Here is a 15740-nt window from a genome sequence, read left to right as displayed (position 1 = left end):
ACCACCTCTTCTTTACCCATTAACCTCTGATGGATAGGTTGCTTCCATATCTTGGTTATTGTGAATACTGTTACTGTGAACATTGGGGTGCATATCTCTTTTTGAATTAGTGGTTTTATTTTCTTTGGATAATATATCCAGGAGTAGAATTACTGGGTCATATGGTAGTTCTATTTTTAATTTTTTGAGGAACCTCTATACTGTTTTCCATAGTGGCTGCACCAATTTACATTCCCACCAGTAGTGCATGAGGATTCTCTTTTCTCCACATCCTCACCAAGATTTATTATTAGCTATCTTTTGACAGTAGCCATTCTGACAGGTGTGAAGTGATATCTCAGTGTAGTTTTGATTTATATTTCTCTGGTAATTAGTAATATTGAGCATCTTTTCATGTGCTTGTTGGCCATCTGTATTTCTTCTTTGGAAGAATGTTCATTTATGTCTTCTGTTCATTTAGAAATCAGGTTGTCTGTTTTTTTTTGATGTTTCATGAGCTCTCTATGTATTTTGGAGATTAACCCCATATCAGACATGTCATTTGCAAATACCTTCTCCCACTCAGTAGGTTGTCTTTTCATTTTGTTGATGGTGCCCTTTGCTGTGCAAAAGCTTTTAAGGTTGATTAGGTACCATTTGTTTATTTTTTCTTTTGTTTGCTTTGCCTGATGAGACAGATCAAAAAAATATTGTGAAGACTTATGTCAAAGAGTGTTCTGCCTGTGTTTTCTTCTAGAAGTTTTATGATTTCTGCTCTTACATTTAGGTCTTTAATCCATTTTGAGTTTATTTTTGTATATAGTGTCAGGACATGTTCTAATTTCATTGCTTCCCATGTGGCTGTCCAATTTTCCTAGCACCACATGTTGAAGAGACTGTCTTTTCTCCATTGTATATTCTTGCCTCTTTCGTCATAGAGTGATTGACTATAAGTGTGTGGGTTTATTTCTTGGCTCTCTATTCTGTTCCTTTGATCTGTGTATGTTTTTGTGCTAGTATCATACTGTTTTGATTACTGTAGCTTTGTAATATAATCTGAAGTCAGGGAGTATAATACCTCTAGCTTTGTTCTTTTTTTCAGGATTGTTTTGGCTATTCAAGTTCTTTTGTGGTTCCATACAAAGTTTAGGATTGTCTGTTCTGGTTTTTGCAGAAAATGTCATGGGTACTTTGATAGGGATTTCATTGAATCTGTAGATTGCTTTGGGTAGTATGGACATTTTAGCAATACTGATTCTTCCCCAGGGTGGCTTTAAATGAAAGTTTTATGTATGAGTTAAGTAAAAGTTCACCCTAGAGTATTATGATCGGATGGATAGCAGGACAAAATGGAGAAATGGGACACTGCAGTCCAAACAGTGAGAAGAGAAAAAGGAGTATGGCGGCACGAGAGTAGATGTTAGTCTGTTGGCAGCAGTAGTAGAGCTAATTGGTGAGAAATGACTAGGAACTCATTTTAGATTTATTCTTCTGGTTGTCCATTCTAATATAGATGCTTAGTGATTCTGACAAGGATATTTTTGAGTAAATTGTGTGTGATTAACAGTCACATGTACATTAATAATACCCAATGTTCAATTTTGCTCTCTTATAGTGGTTTGATAGTCCCTGAAATAAGGGGAAATGAAACTGTGCCTGAAGTTGTTACAACATCTGGCTATGCGCTGTTACATTTTTTTAGTGATGCTGCATATAATCTAACTGGCTTCAACATTTTTTATTCGTAAGTATTTTACAGAAAAATTTATATTGTAATGATTCTTATAACTTGGCATAGAGGAGATTATTGTTTGTTTTTATAAATGTCTTACATACCAGGAGCAGACTAGTGTGTGAAACCAAAATATCCAGCATCTCTTCCTAAGTGACATAAATTTTAATAACATACCCCAATATACTGTCTAAGCTTGTATTAGGACAATTTCTAAGTCTCAGGACATTATGGTAACAAGTTTAGTTGAAAATTAACTACAGAATTAAAAATGTTGGCAAATGATTAAACAAATACAAATTTAGTGTTACTTTGCTGGTAATAGCAGGTGTGTGGGATTGCAGGGAACCCTCAAGTGCCTGTCTGTGCTCCAAGATATTTTATGCCAGATTTGAAGAGTGAACAGGAGCTGAGTTTTCACAGTTCTTCTGTATTCCAGACACTGTACTGGATGCTTTATGTACTTACATTCCTTAACTCTCTTCAGAACAGTTCTGTCAAATGGGTATTTTCCCTATTTTATGCATGAGGAAATTGAGGCTTAGGAGATAAGGTAAGTGACTATATACCGCTGTCCCCTCTAAAATTAGGAAAATAATGTTTATTGAGAATCTATATGTCTAACACGCTGTATGAATTTTTATATCTGGAAGTCCAGGGGTGAGAGGAATTAGCCAGAGATGCTTTCGTAGGAATGGCCACAGAGGAACCCAGTACATTTTTTTTTCTTTTCTTCAGGAATGTAGAAAATGATAACCAGAGAATTTTTCGTGAGGAATAAAATAATCTAAATATCCTTGAGTCAACAGTTTATTATAGGATTTATTTATCTCAAGTATATACACAAGGGAGAATAAATATATAGTAGAATATAGTTGGTTAAAGGGCCTTAAAATAGAATTTGATAAATGTCCTTTAATTTCCCCGACAGCGTGTAGGTGAGAGGGGGCTAAGTATTACGTGACCGAGGTTTATCTTGGCTTATGTTGTTTCAGGTATTCATGAACTTAACTATTTGTCTGCAAAATATATACGCAAAGCACTTAAATACTTAAGTCTTTACAAAACATCCTGCTTGGAACTGTATAGATGAATGTGTAGTCCTTGGACATCTGGAGACTTGGTGGCAAAGTAAACTGAGGCCGATGGCAAATATGTATAACTGAATCGCTTTAGGGGTAAAAAGATACAGAGTAAAGGACTGAAGTCACATTGTGAAACTGTGTTAAATGAGGCACATAGAAACAACATAAAATTATAAAGTTTACAGGAATATCAACCCAAACTCTTTTTTCAGTTATCTTGAATTTGAATATATATGAATTATGTTTTACAGAATCAATTCCTGTCCTAACAATTGCTCTGGTCATGGGAAGTGCACGACCAGCGTCTCTGTTCCAAGTCAGGTATATTGTGAGTGTGACAAATACTGGAAGGGTGAAGCTTGCGACATCCCTTACTGTAAAGCCAACTGCGGCAGCCCCGATCACGGTTACTGTGACCTAACAGGAGAAAAGCTGTGTGTCTGCAATGATAGCTGGCAAGGTAAGGATGTGTGGCTTTTGAAACATTCATTCGTATATCTAGTAGTTGAATACAAATTCTACTCTCATTTGTTTTGCTGTAGTTTGCACACCCAGATCTCATGTTTTGTTTTTAGAATGTTCAGTGACAGTCAGCCTCTTAATAGTTTGCTTCTTCACAAATAGGGTCAGTAAAGATTTTGTCTACATGCTGTTTTGAGAATCAAGTGAAGTTATATGTGAACCTTTATTTCAAATTCTAGGTGTGTAATCATTATGATCTTCTGTAATTTTTTGTTGAATTCCCAAAGATTTGGTGACTTGACTGAAATTAACATGTGATACATTCAAATTTGATTTATAGTGGGTGACGTAAATAGTTTATTACAAAAATAGATGCTCATCTTGAAAGGTACTGCAGGACTGTATTAAACTTATATCTTAGGAAAGACTGACCTCTTGTGGCTATTTTTAAAAGAACATAGACTATTTAAAAAAGTAGAAGTTTTTCTTACTGCAAAAGTAACATTCCTGGGGAAGAATTTCTAAACAACTTTTATAAATACCTATTATTAAAGATTGATTTTAGACTACATTGAAGAGTTTTAGTTTACTTAAATATTTGGGTATAAAATCATAAATTTTGTGATTGTGGAATTAAATGAAGAGATAGGTCGTAGTTACCCAAGTACTTACCTATCCAGAGCTTACTTTGTATGAATTATATTTACATATTGAGAACTTACTTTGTGCCAACATATTAATCCTGCTGATAGGAGGAACTCTGACCCAAGAAACACATAATCTGAAGTTCATGATCCTATGTTATTATAAATTCATGATCCTGTGTAGCTCTTGTAGCAATGGTTCCTATCAGATCTGAATAAAAACCAAACAGAATATGTTCCTCATATTTAATATTCTTGAGATGAATTAAAAAAGAATTACTGTGTGCTGAGTACTGATTTTAGAGGGATTATTTTAGACTTTGTATAAATTATGCCCATCTTAAACTCATGTATCTCATTAAAATTTTAGCTACTTTAACCATATGAAATACCAGTCATTTCTTACTAAACTGAATTTGATTGCCTGTTACGATGGTGACAGATACAGACTTCTCAATGATCTTGAATGATACGGGCATGTATTTTGTCGAGTGGCTATTTTAATTTGTGACCTTTCTTTCCTTAAAAACTGCCTCAAGATATCATTTTTCTTGTTTCTGTTTCAGTCTTGAAACTAAAATAATGTCCTTTTCTATGAAGAGAGTAGTACATCAAGAATATGTTAGTTAAGGCCTGAGAAACAGAAGTACAGCTTATATGCTTGGTGCTTTTCAAACTGGTCTTCAACTGCTGTTAGTCTCCATTTCATTTCAACAGTCTTGAGAGCAAAAGAGGAATACATTTGTATAATATTCTCTGTGAGCTTCTCTCTTCTTTTTTCTTCTTTACTTCCTTTTATTAGTCCTACTTTCAAATGCTTTTATGTTCTGGGAGTTTTGTATTATCGATCTGGTTGAAAGTATTATCTTCTGTTTTTCTGGCTTTTGCTTTTTGGCCTTTCACATTTTTTTAGTCTTGATTTAAGTGGGGCCTCAGGTTACAAAATTCCTGGCTCTCATATATCTGTAAGCAAATGGAGATGGGGAAGCAAAATACTGAGTATGGTCACCCTTAAAGCAAAGTGAAAATATGAGTAGCTTATATAAACATGTATTCACAGATACAGATACACAGATAGACATATGTTTTTCAAAAATGAGAATAATGTGAAATGCTTAATAAAATTATAAAATACTATGGAGAAATCAGAAATGTTTTGGTACCATTATTAATTCTTAGTAATTAAGTAATTTGATCTCTGAAATGATATGAATGTTTTGTGAGTATTTGGAGAAATAGAGATTGTGCTTCTTTCCAGACAGGTGAGGTTTCTTTGAGCCTCCAGCCTGATCCTGATTCTATATTTAAGGAAGCATAACTTAAAGTAGGTGGGCTTGTGACCATATCATCAGGGGGAAAATGATGTTCTTATTTTAGATACAGAGAATGGGAGGAATCACTGAGGGGAAATGGAGAGAGATTTGTTTCTAGGACATCTGGGGAATGATCTAAGGACTAGAGATATTTGAACATGAGAGCTGAGGAGGTAATCTTTTTTAATGAGATTCAGTGTCTTTTTTGGATTCTTTGCTACCTTAATTATATTTTATCCCTCTATGTTGGTTAACTTGATTCTATTTGGTTCTATGCCAGAAAAAAAAAAGAAAGTATTGCTTATAAGAAACCGAGGTTTTCTTACGAGAACACAGAGGAGAAGCCTAGCTTTTTGTTAAGTCTTGAGTCCCCTTCCTCACATTTCTCTAGTGCTTGTCCCACCTGGGCTTCTTGTTACTTTGTTTTGGTTTTTCTGTGTAGTATTTCCTAAAATTTCTGCTTAGCCAGCACTATTCTCCCCCTCAACCCCCTTTAACTTTCTCATTGAAGTCTTTCTTCCTTAACCATCTGCTGTCTTCTTTTAGCTGTTTGAGGCACTTCCCCAAATGCATAGGATTGTATTTTAAGACTAGATGGCACCATTTCTTAACCATTTAAAAACTGTCCCTGGAACTTTCCTGTTCCAGAATGTCCTGCTCAGTCCTGTGGGTCAGTCCTTTAAAACGTCTTCAGGATATACTTTAGGGATAGTCAGCATTCCTTTTCAGTCCACTTAAGACACCGTTCTCATGTAAGGATTTGGAGTTGGTTTTTTTCTGCCTTTACATTATTGATTAATAGTCAATATCTGAATATGCTAATCAGGTAATGTGATAGTTTTTTAATAGTATCTCTGATTCTTTATTTAAAGTTACCCTTTGTTTGGATTTATTTCAGTCCCTTGCGTGTTCTTCGTCCCTAAATATCTCAAGGCCTTTCTTACGTCTCCACTTCCTCCTAGAACACCCCCCTCCATCGACATTCTCAGACCAGGTCAGATCCCTCCGTTGTGCGCTTTCATAGGACCCTACCTTTTAAATTTACAGCACTTGCCACATTTATGTTTGTGTGATTCTTTGATTATGTTTCCTACTGGAATGTAAACTCCATGAAAGTTAGGAACGATTATGTTTTGATCACCTTTATGTTCCCAGCACCTTCTGTAGTGCCTGCTATGTGGGAGGCACTCAGATTTTTTTTCTTCTTTCGTTGAATGAATGAATTACAAATGTATTAGTTTGCTGATTTAGTGACACGTGAGCATTCAAGTGTAGATGTTTTAGTTAGAAGACTAGTACTCCAATAAATTATGTAATTTCGTCGATATATAAAACGTAATTTTAAATATTGAGGGAACCATTTGAATTTTAGCATCTGGTTCTGAGATCCTTGGTCCTATATTTGTTTCATCCTTTGCTTTTAGATTTTAGCATTTGCCATTGGGTGGCAGTATTGACTACCAGAGCACACACAAACTCCATGGCATTATTCGGGTTGTAAAAACTTGATACTCTTGTTCTTTTTAGACAAATATAAAATCTTTTAACTCAAAGCTATAAATATTTTATCATAAATTATTTTTTTCCTGGGTTAGTCATGTAACAAATTAGGACACAGTTACTTCAGAATAGTGTATATAAATATTTGTGAGCCTAAAGTTTGCTTTGAAGAAATTTACAGGATCATTTACATTTCCCTTTAGAAATTGAATAATAATGAACTTGATCTCTCCACTTTATTTAAATTTGTGGAGAGACAAGCAACAGATACCATACTAGATTAAATTCTTCTGTTTTTATTCATTCTCCCCACCTAGCAAAAGCAGCAGATTCAACTTTTTGTAAGAGCCAGTAAGTTTTTGTTCCTAAGCTACTTGAAGAGTTGACTGTTTAAAAATAAAAAGAACGTTAAGTATGTATATATAACAAGTTTTATTTACTAATTAATTCATTTATTTTTGTTAATTTTATGTAACATTTTTTGAGCTTCTTCTAAGTGCTAGGTGCTATTCTAGGTCCTTTGGTTACATCATGAAACAAAGAAGGCACAGATCCTTGTGGACCTAACATTCAAGCCAAGAGAGATAGACTAGACCATAGATAACCAACATAACATATGTATTATAAGTATGGTATATTAGAAAGGGTTAGGTGCGATGGAAAAATAAAGTAGAACTGAGAAAGAGGGATAGATCTGGACATGAGAGTTCCAATTTAAAACAGAATGGTCAAGTTAGGCCTTATTAAGAAGGTGACGTTTGAGCAAAGACTTGAAGCAAGTGAGAGAGTTAGCTGTATAGATATTTAGGAGAAGAACGTTCCAGCAGAGGGAACAGCAAAGTCTCTCTGGCAGGAACATGCCTGATATGTGTAAAGACCGGCAAAAGGCCAGTGTGCCTAAAATTGGGTCACTGTGGGGGAGATCATCAGATACGGGCTCAGAGAAGTTACAGAGCAAGGGTGATGACTAGGAGTGTGGAGTTAAGGGGTTGCTGGCCTAATGGCGGCATGTGAAGAATGGAGCTAGAGGAGCTACGCCTTGGCATTGTGGGGCATTTAAGGATTTTGACTTTTACCTGGAGTGACATGGGGAGCCAGTGTAGAACTTTGAGCAGATTGATAAGAGTGTGACTTAGTTTTACAGGGTTCCTGTTGACTTCTGTATTGAGGACAGACTGTGGAAGTAGAGTTCTAGTTAAGAGGCTACCGCTATAATTATAGTCCTGATGAGAGGTGACGGTAGTGTGGGCAGGCAGCGAAGCAGGTAAGAATTGCTTAATACTGAATGTAATTTTAGAGCAGAGTTAATAAGGTTTGTTGATGCATTGGATATAGGGGATGAGAAAAAGAAAAGAGTCAAAGATGGCTTTAAGATTTTTTATATGAGGAAGATTACATTTTTTAAGGATAATTTTATTTATTTGTTTATTTTTGTTTTTTGGTTATTTATTTATTTATTTATTTTTGTGGGGAGGTAATTAGGTTTACTTATTTATTTATTTTTAGAGGAGGTACTGGGGATTGAACCCAGGACCTTGTGTGTGCTAAGCAGGCGCTCTACCACTTGACCTATAATCTCTTCGCCTTATATGAGGAAGATTTTAGGAGGAAGATCTGTTGGAATTTGGTATGTTAAGTTTGAAATGTCTTATAGACATGTTGAAAAGCTAATTGGAGTTTAGTGGACAGAGGTTTGTACTGTAGCTGTCAATTTGGGGGTGATTGGCTTACAAATATTAAATTGAAAATGATGATACTTAAAGCCATGAGATCAGATGAGATCACGAGGGAAGTGAGTGTAGAGAGAGAATAGAACAAAGGACTGAGCTGTGGGTTACAACAAAATTCAGAGAATATTCTGTGCTACACATAGGTTCCTTCCTTACAGAAGCTTTCCTCATGTTGAAATACTTATACCACTTATTTTGTTGCCCCTGACTTAGACAAATAGGATAAACCAATCCTGCTCTTAATCCTAGCTAACTCTGTATTTTTTATTTTCAACTAATCAGAACTGAAGTCTTTAAAGCTTTGTTTCAAGCCTTTCACAACTCAAAAGTAATAATTGGAAAGCACTGATCTTTGCTATCAGAAGGGCAGTTCCTTTCCGTACTGTAGTAGTATCATTGACCTGCATTGTGAGAACCACGTATTCCTGGAACAGATCTAGTTTAGTGACTACTACTCACTTAGTTCATTGTTCTATAAAATTAAAATATTGTCAGAACAGCTGTGGACATTTAAAGTACACTAAAATTGATACCTCTCCTTTGGAGATTAGTTTTATGGGCCTAGAAAATGTTCGGAGTACTTTGGATACTGAAACAAGATCAGATTTTTCTAACGAGGTTAGAAGAAAGGACTCTTGCAATGACAGTACGCATACTAAATCATAAACTATTTCTGGAATGACTTCAGTTACATATACCCCTCAAAATCTCCCTTCTCAGCATATTTTTCCTTTCCTATTAGCAAGTCAGTTTCTTTTTTGGGAGATTGCCTTTCACTCATTGAGAGTAGTCTTGATGGGATGATAAATCCAGATACCTGTTCCTTTTAAGCTTCATTTTTCAGCCTCTTTTTAAAATTCTCTGTATTTCTTCGAATTTTGTCAACAAATTCCCATTTTTCCTTAAGCTAGCCAAAAGTAGTTTCTGTGGCTTACAACTAAAATAATATTATTATTACCCTGGAAATATTGTTAGAGGGTATATATATATTTACCTGTTACTATTAGACATTTAAAATACTAAAGGATCAATATAGAGTTATTTATGGAAATGCCACTTAACAAACGGCATTTGGTATAGTTCAGAGTTAGCAGTGTTTATTCAATATTTTCAGTTGAGAACTGTGAAAAGAAAATAAACATTTGCCTATTAAATAAGTTCCACCTTAATTGTAAAATAAATATATTTTTTTCATAACATAGATTAAATATGAATTAAAGGTATTAGCCAAAACTGTACCAAAGAGGTCTAAAACTGGAGTGAGATTTTTTTCCCTCTGAAAATTCGTTATTTGACTAGATCAGGTTTTGGTTTCTTTTCCTGCTTTAAATGATATAAAGAAACTCTATTCAGACTCATTCTTTTTTTTTTTTTTTTTTAAGAAATCCAAGCATGTTGTTAAAATATTAATTAGTGAAAGGAACAACTCGTACTTCATTGTTGAGGGAGATAAAATTTTAGTGCTAAGTTTTCCATTCTGCGTCTTTGTACATAGCACTTATAGTTTTTTCAGTAACATCGGAAGTTGGTATATAAATCTGTTCATAAATTTGGGGGACCATTGGGGAATTGCTGTTTCACTTACTTGAAAACTTTAAATTTTATCTTTCTTTATGGAAGGAAAGTTATTTTATAGACTTAATTTATATAAAGCAAGTAAAAGTTTTGTGCTGATTTCCAATTTAAAATCAGAGATAGACTCCTTTAGAGAAACTTTTCCAGTGCAAAATGGAGTACTTTGGGAAGGGAGAAAGAATGTGATTCGGTTGTTCTGGAATTGCTTTGGAAAAACTTTCGAAACTCTGTAGTACTTTCTTTATTCTAGGTTTTGTCCTTTGCAATTATTTCTCAATTGGTTTTACCTGTAATTAAAGGAATTTTTTACTTGTAATTTTACTGTTTTCTTTTGGCATGTATATTTGCAATATCTAATAACACTAGGTGTCATTAACCTATTTTACCTGTAGACTTAATTATACTTAGTTTCTTTGTATGTTAAAATGGAGCATGGAGTTCATAATAAGTCTGCTATTATGAAGCTTTTATTATAGTATTAAATATTAAGTACAGTCTCATTCAGTCTTGTTTTATCTTCACAGAATCCTGTGTTCTTCTAGGTATAATCTCCATGATTAAACTGAAGTTAGAGAAGTTAGGTAATTCATCCAAGGTTTCACGGCTAATAAATAGGAAAGCGAGGTTTGGCTTCATAGCTCTTGCTCTTAATTTTTTATGGCTGTAAGGTTATTTTCATATGTTCATTCATTCATTTATTCAATAAGTGAATACTGAGGCCAATCATGGCTGTGCTATTTTAAGTGCAATGGGGACTCACTGAAAGATTTTGAGTACGAAAATGATAAAAGTGGATTTATATTATTAATCATTCTGATTGCATTGTGGAAAGTTGAATGTGATAGGAAGGGAGCAAGACTGGAAATAAGGAGATCAGTTTGGAGACAGTTGTGATAATCCAGGTGAGACTGGATGGTGGCTTGGACTAGGATGGTAGTTGTAAAAGAAAGCATCAGTGGTGGGAGTCCCGTAGAGGTGACAGAATTTTAAAAATGTTTATAATTGGTAAGGTACAGACACTCAGACATCAGCCAATCAAAGTGGATGCTGGCCTCAGGACAAGATCCTGGATGAGCCATGCTGGGCTGGGCAGGCATCACTCCTTCAGTAGTCCTGTGTGCAGAGGTCTGGATTATCTCAGGGGAGGGGCCAGGGAAGAGGATGGCCTGGTACGTGAGGCACTAATAATCAGGGAGGCATTTCCATATTTTAACAATTGGAAAAAAAAGGGCTGTATTCCTGCATACCTAAGGACGGTCAGTCCAGGATTTGTTGGTGGATTGGATATAGGTGTGGGGGAAAAAGAACTCAAGAATAGCTCCAAGGTCCTTGCCCTGAGCAACTGGGTGAATGGAGGTGCCATTTACTGAAATGGTAAACACTGGTGAAGGAGTAGATTTGGGAGGGAAACTTTGAGATTTTAGGTTTGGACATGTTAAATTTAAGATGGTTATTAGACATCCAAGTGGAAACGTCCTGTAGGTAGTTTGACTTTGATTCTGGAATTCAAGAGAGGTTGTGAGGGTGGAGATGGAGAAATTTGAGAGGGATCAGAGTATAATTCCACTTTGTATGATTATAGGACAGCCTCAAAAATCTGTGTCTCAGCAGACTTTCACTAATGCCTAAAGGTACAGCGTTAGAAATTCATTTATGCTCTTTGGATTACTAAACTATACATAACCTGTGGAAAAGGTAGCATATTAAATCTTTATGAAAACCTACTGTAATGTGATTTAGTTTATTACATCCTTTTCAAGATAGCTGTAATCTGCTTACCTTGAGGAGATTCCCATATTGATTGATAGAAGTTGTGCAGGGATGATGTTCCATGAGGGGCCAGATAATGAAGTGGTACATTCTTCATGGATGCATTTTTATAAAAAGGGAGTTTTGGGAAAGCCTTAAATGTAGATATAAATATTAGATGTTTAATGGATGGTGAAGCCTTTTGTGTGTATAAAACATTCTTTATAGTTAATTGTGCTATAAATTAGTATTTAGTTTTTACACCTTTACATCATTTTAGTTACAGAATGCAGAGAACTACAAATTAAGACATCTAATTTTCCTTAAACTTGTAAGTCATATTCATAAATCTCCACCCTATTTATAAACTTACTGATTTAGTAAAATAAAGACAATTTGTAAAGTTTGGCTATAGAGCATTTCTCCTAATAACTGCTAGAAGTTACGTGAAATACAGTAGTAACAAGGGTAGGAAGAATTTGACAGCTGTTTCCTTTTGCATAGAAAATAAGATATTTTAGATTATAGAGTAAAAATTTTAAAATCTCTAAAATCCAGTTTCTTGTATTAAATAGCAATATTTATTTTACATAAATAAATCAATAAAACTAATAAATTTAGTTTTAAGTTTCCTATAATTGCTATAACAAGTTACCACAAACTTGGTGTCTTAAAAAAATACATATTTATTAATCTCTTACCGTTCTGCAGTTTAGAAGTCTGAAATCAGTTTCACTGAGGCAAAAATTAAGGTGTTGGCAGGGTCACACTCCCTCTGGAGGCAAAAGAATCTGCATACTTGACTTTTCCAGCAATTAGAGTTGCAGTCCCTGCATTCCTTGGCTTTTTTCCTTCCTCCATCTCCAAATCACGGAGCACAGGCATCTTGCTTTAGTGGTCACACTGCTTCTCCTTCTGTAGTCAGAGCTCTCTTATAAGAACACCTGCAGAGTGTCCTTGGTTAATCTGGGGTAAACTCCCCAGCTCAGGATCCTTAAGTTAATTATACTTGCAGAGTCCTTTTTGCCAGACAAGGTAACAGTCGTAGGTTCTAGTGATTAGGAGACCTGCTTATCATTATCCAGCCTACCACAAAGCTGCTTTGAAATGTTTTGTTTTAGTGCAGACTTCATAAACATATTATTTATTTAAATATATCCCTAACTCTTGAGAATTTTACATGCTGTTATTCCTCATCAAACTCTGCCCAGCAATTCCCAGATATTACTTAACTGCTTCCAACTCTGTGCCTTTAGGTGGTAGACTGTTTTTAACTGTTTATTTAGAAAGAGTTTCCAATTTATAGAAAAGTTCCAAGAATAAAAATAATACAAAGAATATATAAATGCCCTTTACCCAGATTAACTTATTATTAACCTTTTTACCCTTTTTGCTTTATTATTCCTGACTTACATGATTTAAAATAAATCTATATTTTCTTTTTAAGAAAACAAATTACACTCTTCAGACTAACAGATATATTACATATATATAATGTCCATATGATCTCATTTCTTTTCAGTTAAATTAGAGGTTGGCAAACTTTTCTGTAAAAGGCCATATAGTAAATATTTTTGGCTTTGTGAGTCATATGATCTCTGTTGCAGCTGCTCAACTCTTCTGTAGCAGCTCAACGCTGCTGTTGTAGTGCAGAAGCAGCCATAGATAATACTTAAATGAACGAGCATACTGTGTTCTAATGAAACTTTATTTACAAAAACAGGTGGTGGGCTGGATTTTGCTTATGGGCTATTGCTTGCCAACCTGAGTTTAATGAATTCTAAGTGATGTAGAATTTTAGTTAAATTTAAAAAAAATCAGCATGCTCCTTTAATTTCTTTGGTTTACCAAGGAATAGTTGTCTTTTCACTCTGAAATTATAAAGTTTTTATATCTGATTTAAAAGATAATCTAGGGTGCTATCTAACTTGTACCTGCAAAATACAAAATAGAATATAAGCATTGAGAAGGACTTGAAGATGGATGAATGAATGCATAATGTATGGGTGAGTGAAGAAATAAGCAAATAAAAACTGTAAAGGCTAATGACATCTGGGTCTATTTGAAAGTTTTAAAATTTTGTGATTCAATGATAGTCTAAAGTTTTTTGATGTAAGCAAATTTAACATCAAGTGATTGATCTCATAATTGTGTAAAAATGCCACTTGATTGCATTTCCAGCATTTGTGTTGACTGTTGAGTTAGGACCAAATAGTATCCTTATTATATGCTAAAAGGAATATTACTGGAGTGTACTGATATTTTTGTGACAAGTGAAGGTCAAATGATGTGATGGCATATTATAGGAATTAAAAGGTTTGTAAAAGGTAGATGAAAGAAAAGTGATGTGAGAATTCTGTTGTCAAAATAATACAGGTTTCTTAAAGTGTAAAAAAGGTGCTGTAAGAATTAACATCGTTTTCAACTTGGGACCAAGGATTTAGTTTGAGCAGAACAACATCATCCATCATTTTAAGCAGCTGTTAATTTTACTGTTTTTTTTATAAGTTTGTATTTATATGTAACTTATAAGTTTATGTTGGTTTTATTATAAAAGAACTTAGTCATATGGAGTTTATGCCTAGTTATTGTTTGAGCATACTAGTTTCACTAGAATTAAAATAATTTATGAACCCTTAGGTTTGATAGAAATCTATTTCCTTTAGGGGCATTCTTTCCATAACTTAAGTTTGAGAAACACTGATCTAGGTAGTCTGCTGTGTTTTACAGAGGAGGAAACCACGACTCATGAGTAACATCATGAATGTAGATAGGAAAAGGCAGTGTCTTCAACTTATAGTATTTAAATTATCCTGGACTCATTAATAGCTTTTGTTTTGTTATGCATAATAATTTTTCTGTTTGAGGGTAATGAGCCTCTCTACTGATGCCAGTTTTAGTTTTTCTTAATGATGTTGAGAAAAATGTAATTTTTATTTTTATATTTCTTTAATAGTTTATAATTTATAAATATTTTCATTTCTACTGTCTTTTAAAAAGTTAAATATAATAACCCTTAGGAGATTGTTAGTTCTACTTTATAGATGAAGGCTTGATGATGGCAGATGTAAACAGACTTTCTCAAGGTCATATTATTAGTAAGTGACAGAACTGGGATTTGAGTACATAGTTTTCCATTCTAATATTCTAGTAGCATACTGAAGTAAATCTGAGATTATTATTATTTTAATAATTCTTTCACATTGTGATATTTATTTGAACATAAACAAGTCAGCTTTGAGTATATGATTTTCCCCCCCATCTACATTCACTGTTAGATTTTTCCTGTAAGTCTTATTTCAGACCACTTATTATGTACATTACATTTATTAATATGATGAGCATTGAACTTTTAAATTCTCTTAATCCATATATTCTATTTTTATAATCTAAAGTCTTTGTTTAACGCATTGTGTTGTTTTATTATTTTTTCAAATAGGTCCTGATTGTTCTTTGAATGTTCCTTCCACTGAGTCTTACTGGATTCTGCCAAATGTTAAACCCTTCAGTCCTTCTGTAGGTCGGGCTTCCCATAAGGCTGTTTTACATGGGAAATTTATGTGGGTGATTGGTGGATATACTTTTAACTACAGTTCTTTTCAAATGGTCCTGAAGTAAGTTTTTTTTTTTCCCCAGATATTAGCAATCTATTTTTTAAGCTGGAATTTTTTTGTTATATGACTATTCCAAATGTCTTATGTTATTGCCATCCAAATTTATGAATGGTTATTTTTGTGATAGTATCTGTTTGCCACATGGGACTAACTTGAGAATATATGAACTCAGTATATCCATAGTTAATTATTGGTCATTGTGCAAATACATTTGTTCTGTATGGATACTTCATTACCTTTCTAGAGTGCCTTTAATAAATTTTGAATAAGAAAATAATAACTTTAAATAAGGCCAGGCCAGGCCAGGCCTTTATTGGGCATTATGAATCCTGCCACCTTGTATTTTTTCAGAATGAA

The 15740-nt window shown here is 34.1% G+C and overlaps 1 protein-coding gene across 4 annotated transcripts in view; it reads left to right on the top strand.

Annotated features, from left to right (window-relative positions):
• The window catches only part of ATRNL1 (attractin like 1), a 631157-nt gene that overhangs the window by 32006 nt on the left and 583411 nt on the right, over positions 1 to 15740 (top strand). For all 4 annotated transcript variants that reach the window (XM_074373561.1, XM_010969913.3, XM_074373562.1 and 1 more), the window contains exons 4-6: positions 1595 to 1723; positions 3048 to 3256; positions 15209 to 15383. In XM_074373561.1, the coding sequence (XP_074229662.1) occupies positions 1595 to 1723; positions 3048 to 3256; positions 15209 to 15383 (513 nt within the window). The remainder of the gene's footprint in view (positions 1 to 1594; positions 1724 to 3047; positions 3257 to 15208; positions 15384 to 15740) is intronic.

This window comes from Camelus bactrianus, chromosome 11 (genome assembly GCF_048773025.1).
Source record: "Camelus bactrianus isolate YW-2024 breed Bactrian camel chromosome 11, ASM4877302v1, whole genome shotgun sequence".
In the NCBI taxonomy this organism is placed as follows: domain Eukaryota; kingdom Metazoa; phylum Chordata; class Mammalia; order Artiodactyla; family Camelidae; genus Camelus; species Camelus bactrianus.
Note: the sequence above shows the minus strand (reverse complement) of the source record. Positions and strands in the feature narration are given on the sequence as shown.